The 24617-nt window shown below is 36.5% G+C and overlaps 1 protein-coding gene across 1 annotated transcript; it reads right to left on the reverse strand.

The window, feature by feature from the left end:
- Positions 1-13421: 13421 nt before the first annotated feature.
- LOC122290759 (beta-glucosidase 24-like) lies at positions 13422-17259 on the reverse strand. The gene is made up of 13 exons (XM_043098388.1): positions 17090-17259; positions 16876-16945; positions 16420-16478; positions 15986-16061; positions 15731-15808; positions 15557-15644; positions 15203-15458; positions 14951-15069; positions 14604-14824; positions 14461-14492; positions 14093-14195; positions 13885-13993; positions 13422-13777 (listed from the first exon to the last, which is right to left on the reverse strand). Exons 1-13 carry the CDS (start codon positions 17246-17248, stop codon positions 13609-13611), a joined length of 1539 nt encoding a protein of 512 aa, XP_042954322.1. The 5' UTR covers positions 17249-17259; the 3' UTR covers positions 13422-13608.
- Positions 17260-24617: the final 7358 nt, after the last annotated feature.

The following is a 24617-nucleotide window of genomic DNA, read 5'->3' on the forward strand; positions in this document are numbered from 1 at the left end:
TAATGCAGCATCCCAATTTATTTTAACTTGACCAATAGGAGGAGGAACCCAGGACACATCAGCTGTTACTGTTGCATTAGCAGAGACTTTTGAGGCAAAGAAGGCAGCTTGAAACTGAGTAACCAGGTCCCGAGCCTTTCTTGCTAATACAGAAGGGTGATCAAAAACTCCTTTAAAGATAAACTGGTTTCTCCTGTACCAAATGCTCCTAGCTATAACTGCAAACAGTTCCATGGTAATCTGGTCACAAGCTGAAAACACCCACTGAACCAAGTCTCTGAAGCTTTCTGGCCTAACCGAGCTTTTATTGAGCACATTGGGTCCTTGACTCCAAACATCCCTTGCAGAAGTACAATCCCACAGGGCATGAGAAACTGTTTCTTCCTCTCTTAAACAAATAGGACATAGTGGAGATGTAGTAACCTTTTTCTTGAATAGGTTGAGATTAGTTGGCAAAGCTTCAAGGCATGCTCTCCAAAAAAAGACTTTATTAGCATTTGGAATGCAGAGTTTCCAGCATGAGGTCCATTCCAGTGTCATAGGTGCCCCTGAAGAAGTCTGTCCTTTAGGCCTGTTATCAAGCTCCATTTGTAAATGATAAGCACTCTTTACAGAAAAAGAGCCATCTTTAGTACCTAGCCACATCAACCTATCACTTGAGCCAATTAAGCTAATGGGGAGTTTAAGTACAACAGAAGCTTCATCTTCATTGAAAACCTCCTCTACCAGTTCCTTCTTCCATTTCTTAGAATCAGCATCTATGAGGTCAGCCACCTTAGCAGTTTCAGATAAACACTTGATAGGTGACTGAACTCTGTGACTTGTAGGAGTAGGTAGCCACCTATGTTTCCAAATCAAAGTATCTACACCATCACCAATCCTCCAAATGGACCCTTTTTCCACTAAACTCCTTGCTGCATATATACTCCTCCACATGAAAGAAGGCCTCGATCCCACCTTGGCATCAAGAAAACCAGAAGATGGAAAATATTTCCTCTTCAAAACCTGTGATGCCAAAGAATCAGGGTATTGTAGGATCCTCCAACCTTGTTTGGCCAATAAAGCCAAATTAAACCTTTCCAAGTCTCTGAATCCTAATCCCCCAACACCCTTAGCTTTCCCCATTTGTTGCCATGACACCCAATGTACTTTGTGCTCCTGTTGTTGCTGACCCCACCAGAACCTATGCATAACCCTGTTGATTTCTTTAAGAAGAACTTTAGGCAATTTAAAGACCCCCATGCAGTAAGTGGGGAGGGCTTGAATAACAGCTTTCAGGAGTATTTCCTTCCCTGCCATAGACAGCAATTTAGTTTTCCAATTACTAACTCGAGACCTAACCCTGTCCAATAGACCTTCAAAGGCTTTAAACCTTGATTTGCCTACAAGGGTAGGCAATCCCAGATATCTTTCATAACAAGAGGTAGATCTAAGTCCAGCCAACCTTAGAATGTATTCCTTAGTCAACTTCTTAGTGTTTTTGCTAAAGAAAATAGAGGTTTTATCTGAATTAAGCTTCTGACCTGAGGCCCTTTCATAAAGCCTAAGCAAATCAAGAATTTTAGCCCACTCCATGGCATTAGCTCGACAAAACAGCAAACTATCATCAGCAAAAAAGAGATGATTAATGCTGAAAGTACCTCTGCCTATAGGAAAGCCATGGATCTGTTTGACTGACTCAGCATGGTTCAATAGGGAGCTAAGGACCTCAGCTACAATAATGAAAAGATAAGGGGATAAAGGGTCCCCTTGTCTTATGCCCCTAGAAGGTTTGAACCAACCTTGAGAAGATCCATTGATAATGATAGAGTAGGAAACAGATTCCACACACTGCATCACCAACCTTATCCATCTGGAATTAAATCCCAACTTGCTCATAGTCTCAGCCAAGAACCTCCACTCCACTCTATCATATGCCTTACTCATATCCAACTTCAAAGCCATATAGCCCTGGTTACCTTTCCCCTTCAAATTCATCGAATGTAAGGTCTCAAAGGCCACAATCACATTGTCCATAATCAATCTCCCAGGCACAAAGGTACTTTGTGTAGGGGAGATGATTCGAGGCAAGATGAGTTTGAACCTATTAGCAAGGACTTTTGAGATCACTTTGTAAAGAACATTACACAGGGAGATGGGTCGAAAATCAGAAACATTTTGTGGTTTTTTAATCTTAGGAATCAGTACAATAAACGTCTCATTAATGCTCCCCACCTCTCCTGAAAAATTAAGGACCTCAAGCACAGCTTTAGTAAGATCATCTCCCACTGTTTCCCAGTGTTTTTGGTAGAAAACAGCTGAGAAACCATCTGGACCAGGAGAGCCCAGAGGGTTCATATGGAACAAAGCAGCATAGACTTCCTCCTTGGTAAACTCTTTTGATAGAAGACAGTTCATTTCCTCATCTACCTTGGTCTCCACCTTATTCAAGCAATCTGCAATATTAACAGGATTAGAAGAGGAAAAAAGATTTTGATAGTGCAGGCAAAAAGTTTCAGCAATCTCTTCATCCCTGCACACCACACTGCCATCATCTTTATGTATTTGCCTTATCTCATTAACTTTTCTTCTCTGGTTTGCACTGTGATGGAAAAACTTGGTATTTCTATCCCCATCTTTGAGCCATAGTTGTTTAGCCCTTTGCTTCCACTTTATATTGTCCTCCTCTAGAAGCTTGTCAACCTCTTTCTGAATTTGCTTCACTGCCACTGTGTGATCTCCTACATTAAGATTTTGAAGCCTTGAGAGTTGCTTTAGCTTATAATTGACTTCTTTTCTATGCTTGCAGACTGTATTCCTGTTCCATGACAGTAAAGATTCCCTGCAGCTCTTTAAGTTTTGTTGGATCTTGTGCAAGTAGGAACCATGTCCAGTTTGCTGTTGATGCCAACTGTTTTGAATGATACCTCTACAATCTTCCCTCTGATCCCAGCTAGCTTCATACCTGAACGGCTTCCTTCTCCCTCCCCCTTCAAACACTCTCTTCTCTGCCTTAGTACTCATGGAAAACAGAAGAGGGCAATGGTCAGAAGTCTGTGCTGCCAAAACAGTGATCTTAGAGTCACTGAATTTTCTGGTCCAAGCCATGTTACCAAATGCACGGTCCAGCCTCTCCTTAGTAAATTGGGGCCCCTCTCTGTTATTACACCAAGTGAATTTAGCCCCTTCAAAGCCTAAATCACTTAAACCACAATCTTCCACGGCTGCTCTAAAACTTTCCATCTGTTGGTAAGGCCTGCTATTAAACCCTTGTTTCTCATGTTGAAACAGCAGCTCGTTAAAGTCACCAACACACAACCATGCTTTAGACTCTACAGGTTTTAACATTCTCAACAATTGCCAGCTCCCTTCTCTTTGAGCAGTTAATGGGTGCCCATAGAAACCTGTAAACAACAACTCCTCATTATCCTCAGCCCTCTGCATGGTAACTGAGATGTGATGCTGGGAAAAAGATTCCAATTGAAATGCATCTGTACTATGCCATAGGAGAGCAATTCCCCTACTAAGACCTCTGCTGCCCACTACAAAGCTGGCATCAAAACCTAGAGAATTCCTGACAGCCTCCACTCTCTCCCTTCCACACTTAGTTTCCATTAAGAAAACTAGCCTGGGCCACTTTGACTTCACCCACATGTGAAGTTCCCTAACTGTACGAGGGTTCCCAAGCCCTCTACAGTTCCAGCTAAGGCCTATCATTGCTGTTGGTGGAGCTGCATTGCAGCCTCCACCAACTTAGCCTCATAGCTAGTAAGATCCACTCCCTCTTCGCACTTGTTTTTCTTTAAGGCACTGCCAGACTCAGCAGGTGAGTCAACCTTATTTCTTTTAATTCCTATCTTATGCTCCACCTCAGTACTTTCTTGGTCATGTCTAGCACCTCTAGCCCTTCTCTTCCACGTGGCTCCTTTTAACTTGCCCCTGGAAGATGAACCACGTGGCAACAGAGTGTTTGTAGTAGTAGGATTCCTAAGACCTTCATTTTCAGTGGAAGGGTCTTCAGATATTGAGATACTTACCATATCAGGTGCAGCTTTTTCAACATCCATATGGCAATCATGATCCCCCTTAACTGCAGAAATGGATTCAGAAAAGGAAATAATCCCCTCCTTCTGAACTGTCATCATAGCTCCCTCAACTAAAATACTTTCCATATCCTTCTTCTTTAAATCATTAGAAAGGCAATTATTCTGTACAGCTGTATGTGAACTGCAAAGATGTGCTTCCTGAATATTTACCCCCTCCCTTTGATCACTTTCCAAAACAATCTCAATTGCCTTATACGCCTGTGGTTCAGAAGGCACTTCCTGTTTTTCAGCCTTAATGTTCTCCTTAATATCCTCCTTACCAAATTTGACTTCACCATCACCTCTTCCCTGAGCACCACCCTGTTGCCATCTTGAATGGTGGTTTTGGCTATGGCTCCCTCCATACTTTCGACCATCAAATATATTGTTGATCATAGGTTGGGCACGGAGCCAGGGGCCATATTGCTGAGCAGTCACTCTTTCTCCTTGCTGTTCCAGCCTCTGCCTTGAGCATCCCCTCCCCTTATGACATAGCACCCCACAATTGAAACAAAAAGTCTGGAGCCTTTCATATTTGAAAGAAATCCAGTATTGATTATCCCCATATTGCAACCATCGACCCCTTAGTAAAGGCTTATGCAGGTCAACAGCAACTCTAACTCTAAGGCATCTCCCCCATGCCAGGCCATCAGACTCAGCCTCCACACGAATGACATGACCTATTGAAGACCCAAACTCCTCTCCCACTGCTTCTGTCATAGCTGCCAGGGGCAAATTATGAAGCTGAACCCAAAAAGGTTCATAATTAAACTGTACGCCAACTATGGAGACAGATTCATCAACTTCTACCAAAGCCAAAAGATGTCTATCAAAAAACCACGGACGGCCACTTAAAACTTTTTCCTTATCAGATAACCATTGGAACTCTATTAAGAAACTCAGATCACCCAGGTCCTTAAACCTCACCCAGCCCTCCAACCTCCATACTTGTGACATAGTAGTCCTAAAAGCTTCATTATTCACTCCTTTTTCAGACAAAACTTTTCCAATAATACAGTGCTTCCCACGAATACTTCCATCCTTAGCAGCCTCATTTTGGACATGGAACACCTTACTCTCTTCCTTAGACAAATTCAACTTTTCCCAACGCTTAGCCAACTCATCCACCTTCATTATCAACCGCGTCACTCCTCTCAAAACTCTCAGATAATGAGAGACGTACACTCTTGCATGAGCAAGAGGACTCAACCTTACTTTTTCTCTAGAGAGAAAAGAAGGACTCCGTACCCTAATCTTCAAGATCAGGATGTATTAATCATATTCTTGAAATTTTGTTTTAAATTGAAGAGAAGATGATATTTTGCGTTATATAATATACACTGTAGCATCAAATTCCACTTGCCAAATCTGAACATGTTTAAAACTTATTATTAAGTGTCCTTTTGATCCTTTAGAGGGTAAAAATATTTCCTCTCATTATTAAAATTTTTTCAAATTTTTATATAAAATATAATAAACAATTCAATTTTTTTAAATCTTAATATAATCACAATATTAAAAAATAATATTTTAATAATATTTTATTCAACTTTTAATTTTTATTTAAAATTATCTTATCTCATCCATTATCCAAACCACATATTGGTATATATGCAATAGTCAAATTCCTTTTATGGTGACAGATGGGTACTGTGGAACGATTGATTCAGACATAAATCCCTTTCCCATATTGTCAAAATGAATTAATGCTGATCTAGAAAATTTATCTTGAAATTTTGTTTTAAGTGGGAGAGAAAATGATATTTTGTATTATACAATATACACTGTAGCATCAGATTCGACTTGCGGAATTGGAACATGTTTAGAATTTTTTATTAACTGTCATTTACGTCCGTTCAGGTGGTGAAAATATTTCATTTTATTATTAAAAAAAATTTAAAATTTTTACATAAAATAAAATAAATAATTCAACCTTTTTAAATTTTAAAATAATTATAATATTAAAAAATAATATTTTATTTAACTTTCAATCTTCATTTAAAATTACCTTATATCATTCACGTATGCAAACCGCACATTGGTACATATACATGCATGCAATAGTCAAAATTCCTTCCCATATTGCCAAAATGAATTAATGGTGATCTGGAAAACATATCTTGAAATTTTGTTTTAAATGGGAGAGAAAATGATATTTTGTATTATATAATATATACTGTAGCATCAGTTTGACTTGCGGAATTGGAACATGTTTAAAATCTTTTATTAACTATCCTTTACATCCGTTTAGATTGTGAAAGTATTTCATTTCATTATTAAAATTTTTTAAAATTTTTATATAAAATATAATAAACAATTCAACTTTTTCAAATTTCAAAATAATCATAATATTAAAACATAATATTTTAATAATATTTTATTCAACTTTTAATTTTCATTTAAAATTATCTTATCTCATTCAAAATAAAAATAAAATTAAAAAAATATATTCTATTAATATTTTATTTAACTTTCAATTTTTATTTCAACTCATTTGTAAAAACAAACAAGGTCTAACGCTTAGCCTATTACTACGGATGTCACCAATTATATTTTTCATTGAATAGCTAAAAAAATTTGAAAATTATAATTTTTATTTTCTAAAAAAATATTTAAGATATTTTAAAAAATATTTGAAAACAAAAATTTAGCAATTCATTGGACACCGCTACTCATCATTCTACACACCATACTTTTTTTTTTTAATTTTTTGGATTTGATTCTTTCTAAACTAATCAAATTCTTCAATTCATCATTAATATATCACATATTTGATAAAAATAAATAAATAAATAAAAGTTAAAAAATTATATGTACGGAAATGTACGGAAAACTGCTTAGAAGCAGGTTATATAAAAGAGGTTTCCGATCCGATTAATTAGACTAATTCAAGCTTTAATTTTAGTAAGGTATATTATTATATTAATATGTACATGAATCTCGCAAATCTAAACTACTTACGTAGTATTATCAATTCAAATATTCAAATGAATGCTGCTAGGGAGCTGCCTAGGAGTGACCGTTGGACGTTTGGAAACAAATTGAGTCTTCTCTCGGTTGCTCTCTGGAGAACGAGGTGAAGTTTAGAGTAGGTTTTGGTGTGAAGTTTTAGGCTGTAGTTAGTGTGAGCAATTATGGAGGATATTCAAGAGAGATGGAGTCAATTAAAGTTGACAGAGAGTGAGTCTTCGGTGCTGGAAATGGATGATGAGGGTGTGCCTGAGATGAAGGAGACAGGTGATAGAAGTCTGGTGGGGAAGGTGTTCACTGATCGTACGGTGAATAAGGAGGTTCTTGAATCCACGATGGCTAAGGTGTGGAGGATCAGTAAACAGGCTGTTTTTCATGAATGTGGGTCAAATGTCTTCACTGTGACATTTGCTACACAGGCAGATAAGGAGAAGGTCTTGATGGGAAAACCATGGTTGTTTGACAATGGTTTGTTTGCTCTTAAGCTGTTTGATGTGTTGAAGCAACCAAAACTGATAAGCTTTGATAATGAAGAATTCTGGGTGCAACTTCATAACCTGCCCTTTGCATTCATGAATAGAGTGTATGGGGAGAAGATAGGGAGGACAATTGGGAGAGTTCTGGAAGTTGATGTCCCGAGTGATGGGATAGGGTGGGGAAGATTCCTGAGAATAAGGATTGAGTTGAATTTATACCAACCTCTAGCAAGAGGGAGGATGATTAGTGTGCATGGAGAACAGGTGTGGATCCCGATCAAGTATGAACAATTGCCTAAGGTTTGTTTTATGTGTGGTTTCTTAGTTCATGCAGGTGGAGGGTGCAGATCTCAAAGTGAATCATTGTCTCAGCATGCTGGAAAGATACAGCAGTTTGGTTCATGGCTTCGTGCCTCTCCTTCCTTTATTAAAAGAAGCTATTCCAGTGGGAGGTCCAGTAATGGTGCTGGCGAGAGGTGGAAGGAAGGTCCAGTGGAAGGTGGAGGATCTGACTCTGATTCGGCTAACCATGCAGGCGAAAATCAAGGATCTCATCCAAATTCAAATTCAAATTTGGATAAGGATGAGAGTGTGGAGTTTGTTGCTTGTTCATATCATCAAGATATGGATAAGAGGGATGTTATAACGGAAAAGAGGGAGGGATCTATAGAAAGGAAGGGGAAGGAGTGTTCAAACTTGCAGAATCTGATAAGGCAGGAAGAGACAGTTAGGGAATCAGTTAACCAGAATCTAGTGGGTCACGTGGAGGATAAACATAGGAAGGGAGAGTTGGGCTTGAGTATGGGCCTGGGTCTGGATGCTGGCCCAATTATGGAGGACCAATGCTTTAATGCATTGGCTAAGGAGAGTCCAAATCTAATGGGTATGACTAATAGTGTGATCCAGCCGGGGTTAAGTGCTGAAGTAACAAGTCAGTCCAGTGATAGAAGGACTATGATCACTAGAGGAAGGTGGAAAAAACGTGCCAGGGGGAAAGCTATGGACAGAAATATTTTAAGCTCAGACATGATGCTGAAAAGAGGGTTAGTTGATGAAGAGGATGGTGGTGGGGAAGAAGCAAGTAGGAAAAGAATAAAAGTTAACAAGGAAGGTGCTTTCCTTGATGCAAAATTGAACTTGGTGGCGGCTGCTGAGCAGCGCCACCAAGAGCAATGAAAATCTTGAGTTGGAACTGCAGGGGGCTTGGTAACCCCCGTGCAGTTCATGACCTTCACAATCTTGTGAAGGATAAGGGACCAGACTTGGTTTTCTTGATAGAAACCAAGTTAGAAGCATATAGATGGGTTTTTCTTAAGAGGAAATTGAATTATGAGGGATGTTTTGTAGTTAATCCGGTGGGAAGAAGTGGAGGTTTGGCTCTACTATGGAAGATGGAAACTAATGTGATCATTCATTCATATTCTAGATTTCACATTAATGCAGTAATCAAAGCTGAAAAGGAGGATATGGGGTGGCAGTTTACTGGATTCTATGGACATCCAGAGGTGAGTAAGAGACAAATGTCATGGGATATTTTACTGTCATTAAAGCCTTCTAATCCTATGGCTTGGTTTGTTTGTGGGGACTTCAATGAAATCTTGGCTCAAGATGAGAAGAGAGGAGGGAACCTGCGATGTGAATCTCAAATGAATAAATTTAGACATGTGGTAGATATGGGGGGTTTGTTTGACTTGGGATGGTCGAATTCCAAGTTTACATGGTGCAATAGACACACGGATGATACTTTCACTATAGAGAGACTGGATAGAGGCTTAGCCAACAGTGAATGGTTGGGGTATTTCAACTCAACCAGAGTGGAAACTCTGGTGGCCAGAAGCTCGGATCATAGGCCTTTACTCTTTTCAACTCAAGACCTACATGCACAGAGGGGAGGCTGTTATAAGGCTTTCAAGTATGAAGTGGTTTGGGGTCAAGAGGAAGAATGTAAAGAGCTTATAAGCAAGGAATGGCTGCAGGGAAGTTTAAATGTTGATCCTATAAAAGAAGTCCAACAATCTTTAAAAAACTGTAGAGTATCCTTATCAAGATGGAAGAAATCTCATTTTTCAGACTTGGAAAAGGAGATTAGTCAGAAATCTGCTTTACTAAAACAGTTGCAGGATGATGAAAACCAGTATAATGAGGAGGAGATTGTGAGGCTACAAAATGAAGTGTCCCTTTACTGCAGAAAGAGGATCTTAAATGGAGGCAAAGAGCAAAAAGGCATTGGTATTAAGGGGGGGACAGAAATACAAGGTTCTTTCATGCATGTGCAACACAAAGAATGAAGAAGAACTTTATAAAACATATCAGAGATGCAGAGGGTATTCTGAGAAGTGATGAGTCTGCTATTTCTAGTGCTTTCAAGGATCATTTTCAGAAGATTTTTTCAACCTCGAATCCAAGGGAAGAAGATATTGATGCCTGTTTGCAAAGTGTGGACTCTAAAGTGACAAGATCAATGAATGAAGATCTTGTGGCTCCTTTTCAGCAAGAGGAGGTACTGGAAGCACTTCAACAGATGGGGCCTTTCAAATCTCCTGGACCAGATGGGTTTGGAGCAGACTTCTACCAACATCACTGGGCAGTAGTGGGCCCAAAAGTATGTAAGGCAGTCCTAAATGTACTAAATGGGGGTGATATGCCAAGTGAGTTGAATCTTACAAATATTGTGCTTATTCCTAAAGTAGATATTCCTCTTTCTGTTAATGAGTTTAGACCAATTTCTTTATGCAATGTTTTGTATAAACTCATAGCAAAAGTTCTAGCAAATAGGCTTAAGCTTGTATTACCTTTCATAATTTCTAGGCTGCAAAGTGCTTTTGTTCCAGGTAGATCTATTATGGACAATGTGATGGTGGCCTATGAGATCCTTCATACTATGAAAGCAAGACAAAGAGGTCGAGATGGAAGCATGGCTCTAAAGCTGGATATGTCAAAGGCATATGATAGAATAGAGTGGACTTTCCTAAGGTCCATCTTGAAGAAGCTGGGTTTCTGTGATAAATGGAACCATTTGATTTTGCAGTGTGTAGAATCGGTTAGATATTCAGTGGTGGTGAATGGAAAGGTAGGTGACTCTTTCATGCCCACTCGAGGTCTAAGGCAAGGTGACCCTTTGTCACCTTACTTGTTTATCATCTGTGCTGAGGGACTGAGCTCCATGTTGAGTGATGCTGCTGCAAATGGGAAGATAAGAGGGGTTGCTGCTATAAGAGGTGGGACCAGAATTAATCACCTCCTCTTTGCTGATGATTGTGTGATCTTTAGCAAGGCAAGTAAAGAGGAGTGGTTGATCATACAAGATCTATTGCTGTTGTATGAAGTTTCCTTAGGCCAAAAGCTGAATAGACAGAAGACTGCAATTTTGTTTAGTTCCAACACCAGTGAGATTATAAAAAGGGAAGTGGCAGCCGTGGCTGGTGATATTATTTGTGGTGACTATGGTAAATATCTTGGTCTTCCAACTATGATTGGAAGATCAAAGTATGAAACTTTCAGAAATATAAAAGAAAGAGTGTGGAGAAGGATTAGAAGCTGGAAAAATTCTTTTCTGTCCAGTGCTGGTAGAGAGGTGTTAATTAAGGCAGTTTTACAGTCCATTCCTACTTACACAATGAATGTATTTAGATTCCCAAGGAAGCTGTGTAATGAGATCAATTCTATTATTGCAAGCTTCTGGTGGAGTGGCAACAAAGATAGGAAGGGTATTCATTGGAAGAGGTGGGATAAAATGGGTGAAAATAAGAAAGATGGGGGGATGGGGTTTAGAGATATTGATGGTTTTAATAAGGCCATGTTAGCAAAACAAGGGTGGATGTTACAAACAAAGTGTGATTCTTTGGTTGCAAAGATTTTTAAGGAAAAGTATTTCCGGAATTGTAAGTTTATTGATGCAAAGATTGGTTATAAGCCCTCTTTTATATGGAGGAGTTTGTTAGCTGCACAAGATTTGGTGAAAGCAGGTATGGTCTGGAGAGTGGGTAATGGGAAGAGCATCTCAATTTGGAAGGATAAGTGGCTACAAAATGGCTTAGATTTTAAAGTGAGATCACCTATTAATACTCTATCTGCAGACTCGAAGGTAAGCTCTCTTATCTTTGAGGATTTGCATTGCTGGAATGAGAGATTGGTAGGGGATGTGTTCAGTTGGGAGGAGGCAGCTCAGATTTGCAGTATACCATTAAGTTGGCAGGGGAGGGAGGATGAAATGATGTGGGGCTTTACCAAGGATGGTAGGTTTTCTGTGAGAAGTGCCTATCATTTAGGCAATGCCTTGGGAAAATCTATGGTTGGGGAATGTTCTAACAAAGAAATTTAGAAGCAAATTTGGGAAGGGGTTTGGAGATTAAATGTACCTAATCCTACAAAGCAGTTTGTGTGGAAGGCTCTGAAGGGCATCTTACCAACAAAGCAGAGTCTAGTGCAGAGAAAAATAATTGAAGATGCTACATGCCCGATCTGTCAAAGGGGTGAAGAAACAATAAGCCATGTCCTATGGTCATGCCCAGCTGCAAGTGATGTATGGGCAGAGAATGGGAGTGGCCTTCAGAAATGGCCTAGTGAAGAAAAAGACTTTTATGTGCTATGGTCTGAAATGCAAACCAGATTGCAGAAGAGTAAATTAGAGGAGGTTTCTATGATATTGAGAGGACTATGGACAAGGAGAAACATGATGCTTTTTGAAGGTAAGTTTGACAGTCCACGAAAAGTACTAAATGCCTCAATGACTAGTCTTCAAAGTTTTCATGAAGCTCGTGCTGCACTAAACACTCTGAAGGGGACTCAAGGTCAGTTAAGTAAGAATATCAAATGGAAGCCACCAGATGAGGGTGTTTCTAAGGTAAACTTTGATGCGGCTATTGACAAGAACAATTTTAAATTGGGCTTGGGTATAGTGGCAAGGAATCATGTGGGGGAGGTTCTGTTTACTTTCTGTGCTGCCAAACAGTTTAGTGGAAGCTCTGATCTGGCTGAAGCAGCTGCTCTTTGGAGAGCTATGGAGCTTGTTTTAGAGCTTGGTGTCAGTTTGGTGGTATTTGAGGGAGATGCTGCCAGAGTACTAAGAGGAGTAACAGGGGTAGGGGGCAACTATGCATGGATGGAACAGCAGTATGCCAACATTCGGGGAAGGCTTTTAATGAGGCCAGATTGGTTTGTGAGTTTCATTCATAGAGAGGGCAACTGTGTTGCCCACGCACTAGCCAAGAGAGGTCTGAGTATGGAAGGGGAGTGGTGCTGGATTGAGGATGGACCTTCAGAAATCACTAGTATGATTACTAGAGAAATGTCTTATAGCAATCGGGGGAGTTAAGTGAATGAATGTCTTTTGAGAGTTTAAGTGAGTGTTGCTATTTTTGTAAAACATTTTATGAATGAATGGAAAGTATTGATGATTGTTTCAAAAAAAAAAGGAGTGACCGTTGGACGTGTCCCCAGTTAGGCCAAATTTCTTTTTTCAATTTTTATCATTTTTTCTTTCATATTTTTTAATATTATTAAATATTTTTAAAAAAATACCAAGATATTAATAGTCACTTTCTTAATCAATACGTAAAAAAAATTATAAATATAAAAATTAAATATATAAACGGTCAAAATAAGTGAGCAGAATTGTGGGACAAACTAGCGTGTATTATTATTCTATTCAAATTTGTCACTTGAGGAGTTATCAACGTGTATGATAATTACCATTTGAATAAAGAAAAAATACATGTATATTGAGATCTAAACTCAGAATATGCATGACAAGTTAAATGCAAATTAGACATTAACAAAATTCGAACCATTAATAAACAAAGTAATTGGGATTTCAAGAAACTGATCCACATGATGCACGGTAGGCATCGAAAGTCAATGTAAAGGCTGAAAAGTATTTCGATCATTTAGTAATAAAATTTCACAACCCATATAGAATAAAAGACGGAGAGCGTCCCCAAAGCAATTTATTATTCTGCAAGCGTATCCACCAGTACAGGAAGAAAATTACATTATTCCAAAAGTACAATATTAATCATGAAGACGAAATTATCAATTATTATCGATCTGAGACCACCCAATTCGATACGCAGTATTTCGTAATGCGAAAATCTTCATTTCTATTTCTTGAGGAAATTCTGGAACCAATGCGCTGAAAGTTTGGGGTATCTTTTCAATCCGTTGTCATAGTCGATAAAGTAGATACCAAATCGAACCGTGTAACCAGACGCCCATTCATAGTTGTCCAAGAATGACCAAGCAAAGTATGCCTTAACTTTCACGCCCGCCCTAAATGTCAAAGATAGATACATTTTGAGAGAGAGAGAGAGAGAGAGAGAGAGAGAGAGAGAGAGAGAGAGAGAGAGAGAGCGAGCGCTGTATGAATTAGCACTTACCCGACAGCCTTATGAACATGCGCAAGATGGCTATAATAGTAGTCAATTCTTTGGGTGTCCACAAGAGCTTCCTTGAGCCGTAATGAGGCATTATTGAACTCATCGATTCCTAATTAATAAAACATTATTATAGTTGAGAAAACATCACTTCATCAGAATTCGTCATCGACTTTATGCAACAAGAATTGAAAAAAGTTGAGAACATTACCGTTCTCGGTGATGTAAATCTCTGGATCACCGTACTTGGTTTTTGTGTAGACAAGAAGATCGTAAATTCCTTTAGGATAGACATGGAGCCAACTTGAAGCAGCCTGAGATTTATATAAGAAATTGAATTGATCACTGCATAAGAATTTTCCAAGAGTGATACTGTTTTTGTTTGACATCATCATCATGTGTTGGGAAGGACGTGGATAAGAAAGAACCATTAAATCGATATATATATATATATATTTTGCAATAAAGCAGCTGCTTAATTAATTAGTTTGGTACAGATGACAGCGTTTGTAAGATCCAATATTATCATCGATCCGGAATATTATATAGTGGAAAATAAATTAATGTTAATCAACATGCCTCTGGACCAATGAGGACCCCGTTGCGTGAAGCTGCCAGGCACAGCCAAACAAAAAAGAAAAGATATAGTTAATATTAGATACATGGTGAGAGTCATGAGACAAACATATATATCGATCAATGCTTTTTGAGTGTTGAATTACTTGTTTGACTAACAAGAGCATCTGTCAAGTAGCTTTTGTTCAGGGACTTATATTCAGGTGCATCAGCAGCATAATTGGCAGTATAGTAGTTTAATCCGATAAAGTCGTATGATCCCTTCACCAGCTTCGATTGCTTTGGGGTGAACATGGGTAATCGGTTTCCACGTACGTAAGTACGCATGCTGAGGGGATAGCGACCCTTTGTCAAGGGGTCCATGAACCTGCAACAAAATATAAACCATCCACAAATTGAGATCGGGATATGAATTACAATGCAATCGTCCTAAAACTTAAAAATGAAAACAGGTGTGAACATGAAGAGAACTAATTAAAGAAAATTAACATACCATCCGAACATGAAATCGACGGCACGTAACGCGGCAGCACGGTCTTTCTCTGATTTAGGATTATATGGCACCATCCAATGGCATACAAGTGTTATACCTATAAAACCTTTTTGCTTTGCCTGAACGCAGTGAACGTGATTTGGTTAATCATCAAGCCATGGCTTGCCTAGTTAAGTCAACACAACGTACGTATGACAGAGACATATTTTGATGGTGTAAACTTCAACTTTGGTAAATATATAGTATTGGAACCTGATATTTGGTCTTGTACACGTCAACGGCAGCTGTATGAGCAAGAAGCAGATTGTGGGCGACGGTATATGGCTCCGTCGCCGAATCCCCACCGGTGCAATTCAGATTTTGCCAGCTCGAACATCTAAAAGGTGCTAACACCCCTTGTGCATATCCACCATTGCTGTAGGTCCAAGGCTCGTTTAAGGTGATCCAATGCTTTACCCTGTCACCAAACTCCTTGAAGCAAAGCTCTGCGAAGTCCTTGAAGTCTTCCCTGAAAATTACGTACGCACGCATGCACAGATATATTAGAGTGTCCCATTTCTGTATATGGAATGTTGATAATACGGCCGTGAATTAGTCATCACTTACGCAATGCGATGACTTAAGAAACCGCCATACTCATGTTCTAAGGCCATGGGCGTTTCCCAGTGGAAGATTGTCACATAGGGCGTAAGACCTGCATTTCAATAGTTTTAAGTACCATTAATACATTATCATCAGTGAATTATTAGTAAATGATATATTAATGTGGACGTCCATGACCTTTGGCTAGGAGTTCATTGATGAACTTGTTGTAGTGGTCGATTCCTTTCTGGTTCACACCATCACTAATCTTTCCGGCTGAAAATAGGGGCGCCACAAATGAATGGTTATGACTTATAATGAATTTATATATATATATATATATATATATTCATATAGAAAGCTATTTCTAAAAAAAAAGAAAAGACAAAGCATGTAGGCATCGGAAGATTGCAAGAGATCATTATTGATGCAGAAAAGCATGTAATTAATTACTTGGTATCAGTCTGGGCCATGCAATCGAGAATCTGTATGCATCTGCATTCATATCCCTCAGAATCCCAAAGTCCTCCTATAATTTTCAAAAAGGACAAATACCACTAGTTAATTAAGAGAATTAATTTTTGAGCTAAAAAATGTTAAGGAAAAAAAAAAAAAAAAGAGCTTCTGTTTACAATTTGTTTTGACAAAATTTCTATAAAATAATCATTTTTTTTATTTGAATTTTTTTTAAATTTGAGTTTTCTAATTGAAGTTTTAATTTTTAAGGACTTGACATTAATTCTACCTCGATCATCATAATAGAACGAAAACAGATTGAAAATGCTACCTCATCAATATTTAGTTATTTTCTTATGTGATATATATATATACCTTTTACTCCTCTTAATTATCCAGAAAATAGGATAAAGAAAAAAGGATATGCGTACCTTGTAGCGATGATATTGATCATCCGCTACATCTCCATTACTGCCATCTGCTATCTTTTCTGCAATATCGAATAAATTTTCTAAGTTGAGCAAGACATATACTGGTATACACCTTCCAAAGAAATTACAGACATTAATTTTTTTTTATTAGGAACGCGTCATATATCATGTGAAACCAAAAGATTGGCCTTGAAAGAAAAACGTCTGCAGTTTGTATATATCTGGATTACTTAAATGTTCGTCTCTTTCTAGTTCCAAAATGACGTTTTCTTTATCATGTGGCGACTGTAGGTTACAACTCCGGAACACGTACGTACGGCCTTGATATCATTTTAAATAATCAATTATCTCAGGAACTTTATGTTCTATAAAAATATATATATATATCAATTTGTAATGGGGAGAGAGAGAGAGAGAGAGAGAGAGAGAGAGAGAGAGAGAGAGAGAGAGAGAGACCTGGGTATTTGTGGCTGTAATAATCCCATATACTTAGTCCTTTGCCATCTTCAAACGCTGCACCTTCATACTGCATGGAATTCATATACATATAATTGGGGCATGCACGTATATGCATGAATTATTCTTGAGATCTCATGGAATTAACTTGAACGTACAAAAACTCAAATATATGAACATATTTTTTACGTAGAAAACCTGCTGGGGCTTTTACCTGATAGGCAGCCGAAGCTGCACCAAAAGTGAAACCTTTGGGAAAGATGGTCCTGTTGAGTGAAGAAATGCCATAGCTGGGAGTGATAGCATTAGCATTACTGGTGTTGGCGAAAAAGTCAACAAGAGCAAGAAGACCTATTACTATGTACCCCTTCATCGCTATGACGGGTTTTGGTGTGATTGTAAATGTCATGACTAACTCGGCTTTTTATTGAGCAGCCGAGACAAGCCAATTGGCCTTTTTTTCCTTTTTCTTTTTATTTTTTTATTTGTTTATTTTTGATAATAAGTAAACTTCGGAGAAATGCCCATGCCTTTGGAATTGAAATTTACAAGTACACTAACTATGTACTAGTATATGCACAAATCTAATATAATTAGTTAAAAAATAGATTTTATTAAAAATAGTACTAATTTAAATTTTAAATATAAAAAAATCGATATTAATATGCAGATTAGTACACGACTTTACTTATACATAGTAAAACTCTTTGAAATTATTGATCATTTTAAAATGAGAACGTCCATATTTTAATTGAGTTATATATTTTATTCATCTACATGCCAGCCTTTCAAATGGTCCATTATATATATTTTTACGTATTTGCTGTACACTCTACTGATATGATTGGCTGCAATAAATTTTTTAATATTCAATCAATAACATCAATAGAATGTGTAAAAGAGACACAAAACTTACTACACAGAATATTTGTGTGTATATATATATTAAATATTAATAAATATCCCACCATATGTGCTTGAAAATCAAAATTATATATAACTCTTACATCATCAGTCGACGTCTCGTATAGATACTTTGGGTACTTCATAAGTTTTTAGGCTAGCTTTTATGATTGTACGTAATAAAAGATAATACTATCGATCGATCATCGTAATTAACAGTACGGTCATTTTATCATCATCCAGTTTTGTACATTATCATCAATGGATCAGGATGAAAGTATTCTGCCGTGGGAAAGTAAAACTAGTCGTGGGATGAAAAGTATTTCCGCGTGGACAAAAGTGATCATCAATTGGATCAGTGTCATCATCGATGGGCGGACTATATATTTTCGAAGAGGATCATCTCTATTGACCGTACGTACGTGCCGATCCAATTACCATGCATGCCCTTGACCATGACAATTCGATACATGTAAATGTTGCATATAAGCTGCTTCAAAACATGGGCACATGGTTTTTTTTCTTCGTTATTAAGTGCAAGTAGTACTACTTTTCCATGCATTTTCTTTAATATATTGCAGGCACGGGAGAAACTTATACACTTCAGCAATGGAAAAGTAACCGGTGGCTAATGTTTGCAGATAAACTTGTACTATTCCTTGTTAGACTTTTTTTCTTTTCTTTTTAATAAGAAATCAATCAATTTCATTACGTATAACAATTACAAATATTTATCAAGCTAAAGACTTATGAATATTCCTTGTTAGATTACTTGGTGTAAAAATAAATGTGATTTTTTTTCTTTCTATTTCTTTGGTTTCTTAATTAATGACGCCAACAGAGAATCATAAGTGAAATGATCTGCGTGGCCCCCGCAATATTAGAGAGTTATTACCATTTGGGAATTTGGTTAATTAGGTCAGTCTTTGACAAATCCTTTAGTCCCTGTTTGCATCATTAATATTCTAATTTGCATATCGTTGAACTTTGAGCCCATAATTAAGTACTTAATTCATTTTAATTTATCATTATTCATCACGCAAATTGATATGTCAATTATCTCTCATGTCAATAAGATCTTAGTGGCTAAATTGTAGCTCAATTAGTTTGTTCTTTCTCAACATTAATACAAAATAAATTAAAGGATAAAGTCATAAAATTTGAATATTCACATACCACGTGTTTACGGGTACTACACGAATGTGAATATATAAATATATATATATATATATATATATATTATAAGTGATGAAAAGTATACCAAACTTTCGGCTTCTGCAATTAATTAATTTGACGGAGAAGTAAAGCCACAAAATAATTGGAAGCTTAATCATTACTCATAGAATATGTAAAAACAGATCAAGTAGATCATCGGGGGGAAAAATACATGCAGATAAGATCTTGCCGGCCCATGTACGTGCTAGCTTCTTGTAGACATGAAAATCATGAATATAAATGAACTAACTAGGAAAAGGTCGGACAAACCCCACGATGCTTGGATCGACCCATGCCTATTGATTAGGGGTATAATCGATCTGGTCTGGTATAATTTTAGATAAAATTTAAGATCAAATCGGTATGTATCAATTTTGATCTTAAATTTTACATATATCAAAACCGATTATGCATCCGTTACCTTTCTAAACCGATATTCTGATTTTAATATACTATATTATATATTATATAATATATAAATACTATAATGATAATATATTGTAGTATATTATAATATATATTATAATTGTATTATAAACTATAGTAATTTATTATAATATATAGTGATATAATATTAATATAACTATTAATATGCACTATATAATATGAGTGTAACTATTAATATAATAAACAAAATGATATAACATTTTAAAATTTAATATTATATTAATTAATAATTTATCATATGATATAAAACTATTTTATATATAATTATATATTATATATAAAAATTTATTAATATATATATAAATTGGTCCGATTTAAAAAAAAAAATTAAAACCAGATCCATCTCACCGGCTTAATCCAGTCCGGTCGAATTTATCGGTTTATTAATTTTTTATTTACGCCCCTACTATTGACACTGTTCTTGGCATCTGCATGCCATGACTGTTGTACGCATATTGCATGACAAATTCAACTTAATTTATTTTTAAGGAAATTGTTCTCTCTGCCCTATCGAATTTAAAATTGGCCTCCGTAGTCGTGTGGATCACAACTGTTGAAAACTGAAATATATAGACCTCGTTAGTCGCGTGGAAAACTTAAATAAATTTTAAATGGGAGGTTGGAAGGTAATGAATATATTAAAATTATATACGGCATGGATCGATCAGACTCGCCTGATCTACTGCAAGTTGTCATGCTAAGAGTCTTGACTTACCTAATTAAACAGCTTGTTGGACTCGAACCACCGCTACGAAACTAATGTTATTAATTATGTCCTAATCTCAGCTTACGTGCACGAAACTACCGTTATTAGTTATTCATATTGGTTTTTTTTTTTTTTTATCATTTTAAAGAATGATTGATTTGACACGTTTCAAATAATTTATACATAAATGGATTCCTTTCAATATTAAAAAAATAATGTTATATTCAGTTTTATAATATACAAACATCGCGTAATCATTTTGAAAAAAAATAAGATTCATAATTAAAAGGTTAATTTTTTTTATATGAGTTCTGTATTAATTTACTTTTTAAAAAAAATTATATAGCACTTGTACAATCACAATTATAAATATTATTTTTTATTAAAAAATAAAATTTATGAAAAATATCTTAATACCAATTATATATATGTATAGTCATGTCAAGTGATCGATCAGTGGGGGAACTAGATCTTCACCGCCAGCAGAAATCAATAGAAATTTTTAAGCTAGAATTGTGATCGTTAGGTACTGTTTGGCCGCACAAAATTTTCATCTCAAATATAAAATTTTTATTTCATCATTATAACTTTCTCAAATTTTCATATAAAATATAATAAACAATTTAAATTTTTCCTTACTTTTTCAAATTCTAAAATAATCATAATATTAAAATATAATATTTTAATATTTAATCTTAAAACTCAAAATTCTCATTTGAGAATTCTCAGTGGCCAAACAGAATCAGATTTCGGTGATTCTATGATTTTTATTTGTGCAAACATGTACAAAATGCATGATCAGGTTGGAGCAGTAGTAATAACAAGATTAGAGAGTGAGATAAGATGAAAATTTTATGAATAGTTATAAGATAATTTGTAAATGGTAATAAAAATTTTTATAGAATTTTGACAAATGAGAGAAAAAAAGTTGAGAAAATAAATATTTTAAAGTTAAAATATTGTTAGAATAATATATTTTTTAATATTATTTTTGTTTAAAGATTTGAAAAAATTGAATTATTTTTTATTTTTTATTTGAAAGTTTGGAGAAATTATAATTATTACTATTAATTTGAACGTATTTGTGTTTAGGTGCAGTTTAGATAGTGAGATCAGCTAATAAGGTAGTTTTAGATTAAAGTTGAATAAAGTATTATTAAAATATTATTTTTTAATATTATTATTGTTTTGAGATTTTAAAAAAATAAATTATTTATTATATTTTGTATGAAAATTTAGAAAAGTTATAATGATGAAAAGAGATGAAATATTAAGACTAAATGATGTTTGGGAAAGCCACGATAAGAATTTTTTTTTTTTTAATAATCAGACTTTCCTTTCATAAACTCAAAGATCCTTACAAATAGCAAGTTGATCAAGCCATATAGCTTGACTAACAAAAGAATGACAAAATTCCCACCACATACAAATATCATCAATCAACCAAGCATGTCTTGCTAGCATATGAGCCACCAAATTGCCTAAACGGTTGACATGCACAACTTTAATGGAAGGCCGCCATTAGTCTTCGTATGTCTTGAAGAATAAAAGCAAAATCTGTTAAACATTCAGAATTTTCATTCAAAGCATTAACCAAAATCAAACAGTCGGTTTCAAGCATAAGCTTTGGTACACCCCATTGAACACACAACTGTAAATCTCTAAGAAGCGCAACTGCCTCAATGAACTCAGCAGAGGAGACCTCTTTCTCTACCTTAGAACAAGCCTCGACAACCTCCCCATTATGATTCCTCAAGACCACTCCAACCCCAGCTACAGAATGTTCAGGAAAAGTGGCCCCATCAATGTTCAATTTTAGAAAATCAGACGGAGGAAGATCCCATCTTACCACCTTGCTAATCTTCGGATTTGAAACATCAAAACGGTGCACCTGTTCATATTCTTGTTGTAAAGCAAGTGCATTATTGACAGTCACATTAAAATGCATAGAAATATTCTCATAAAGCCTTTTGTTCCTTCTATACCAAAGGCCCCACGTTATAGCCACAAATCTGGCCAGCAAAGAATCGGAACCTCTAACTTGGGCCAAATGTGCCAGATCCCAAAAAGACAACTCAGATTGCAAGCTATTCATTTGAGTACAAAAAACCCCCCACACATTTCTTACTTCCGAACAAAAATACAAAGCATTAGCAGCATCTTCCATACCTTGATTGCATAATACACAGGTTGCATCATCCAATACATATTTCTTCTTCAGATTCAGATAGGTTGGAAGCTTCTCCTGACACGCCCTCCATGCAAAAATCTTCATTTTTTAGGAAGTTTCAGATGCCATAAAGACTTCCAAAACACAGCTTCAGAACTGCCACTAGAAGACTGCCCATATGAAAGATATTGATTCTGTTGAAGAAATCGATAAGCACTCTTGACAGAAAAACTACCATTCTTCTCATGACTCCAATACAAAGAGTCTTCAGAATTTACAGAAATTTGTAGTTTTAAAATCTGTTGAATTAGATTTGGATTGAATAGAGCTCTCATCATATGAACATTCCACCAACCTGTACTTGCATCTATCAAAGAATGAACTTTTAGGTTCTCATCAACCTCAATCAAAGCTAAAACACTTACACCATCCGGTAACCATGGATCCTTAAAGATACGAATAGTTTGCCCATTCCCCACACACTACCTACACCCTTTTCTCAAACAATCAAGAGCTTCCCAAATTCCCTTCCAAACATAAGATGAACTAGCTCCAGCTTTGGCTTCAAACAAGCTTGAATTCAGAAAATACTTGGCTTTATAAACTTTGTAAAGAAGAGAATCCTCATTTCTTAAAAGCCTCCACCCTTGCTTTGCCAAAAGGGCTAAATTAAAAAGATGAAGGTCTCGAAAACCCATCCCTCCTTGGAATTTTGAAACACACAACTTCTCCCAACTACACCAATGTATTTTGTTTTCCCGAGATTAATCACCCCACCAAAATTTTGCCATCATCATCTCTAACTCATGACACAACGTTTTAGGAAACAAAAAGCAACTCATGGCATAAGTAGGGATAGACATAGCTACAGCTTTTATAAGCACCTCCCTACCCCCTTGAGATAACAAATTCCCCTTCCATACCTATAACTTCTACCACACTCTCTTTTTTATATCGGAAAAAGCTTGTTTTTTTGACCTCCCAACCATTGGTGGCAGCCCTAAGTACTTCTCATACTGCTATGTAAAACTACCTCCCCACAACTGCATAATATCTCTTTTCAGATCATCTTTCACATTTTTGCGTAAGACCATAGAAGTTTTTTCCTTATTGATACATTGACCCGAAGCTCTCTCGTACTTATTCAACAAACATTGGATCTTCATATTTGTACTCACATCGGCTTTACAAAAAATGACACTATCATCCACAAACAACAAGTGATTAATTCTAGGAGCATCTCTACAAATCCTTATCCCATCCACCCCTTCCCTACCCACATTCCTTTTCAGCAATGAAACAAGACCTTCCGTGCACAAGAGAAACAAATATGGTGATAACGGATCCCCTTGCGTAAGACCCCGAGAAGGAATAATAGGGCCTTTAGGATTTCCATTGACTAAAACAGAAAAAGAAACTATTCTAACACAGTGCATAACTAAAGAAATCAGTTTCTTATCAAAGCCAAGGGACTCCATAATTTTTTCTAAAAACATCCATTCTACCCTATCATATGCTTTACTCATATCAAGTTTGAGGGACATAAACCCCTTCCGACCCTTTCGCTTAGTACGAAGAAAATGTAGCAACTCATAAGCAATAAGCACATTATCTGAAATCTGTCTGCCAGGAACAAATGCGCTTTGAGAATCAGAGATGACATCCGGCAAAACCCTCTTAATTTTATTTGCAATGACTTTAGAAAGAATCTTATAAAGCACATTACACAAACTAATAGAGTGAAAATCTGCTACCTTCGAAGGAGAAACTTTCTTTGGGATTAACGTAATGAAAGTATGGTTTAAGCCTCTATGAAACATGCCAGAATTCAAAGCTGAAAGTAAAGCAGTGGTAATAGAATTACCTATCACACCCCAATATTTCTGAAAGAAAAGAGGAGACATACCATCAGGCCCAGGAGCCTTAGAAGGGTGCATCTGTTTTAAAGCTAACTCCACCTCCTCAGCAACATAAGGTTTTAACAGAGCCTCATTCATCTCAGCTGTGACTCTAGCCTCAACACCCGAAAGAATATCCTCCATATCCACCCGATCTGCAGCAGTGAACAGATTCTGAAAGTATTCAGTAATTAAAGCATCCATCTAATCCCCTTTTTGCCAACGGCCATACTCATCTTGCAACTGCATAATACTGTTCTTTCTTCGTCTAGTAGATGCCTTAGAATGAAAATACCGGGAATTACAATCCCCTTCTCTGAGCCACTTTACTTGAGATCTTTGCTTCCACATTAATTCATCCCTTTCAAGCCATTTTTGAACTTCAAGGCAAGCTTGCTTATGT

The sequence above is a fragment of the Carya illinoinensis genome, chromosome 13 (assembly GCF_018687715.1).
Source record: "Carya illinoinensis cultivar Pawnee chromosome 13, C.illinoinensisPawnee_v1, whole genome shotgun sequence".
Lineage (NCBI taxonomy): Eukaryota > Viridiplantae > Streptophyta > Magnoliopsida > Fagales > Juglandaceae > Carya > Carya illinoinensis.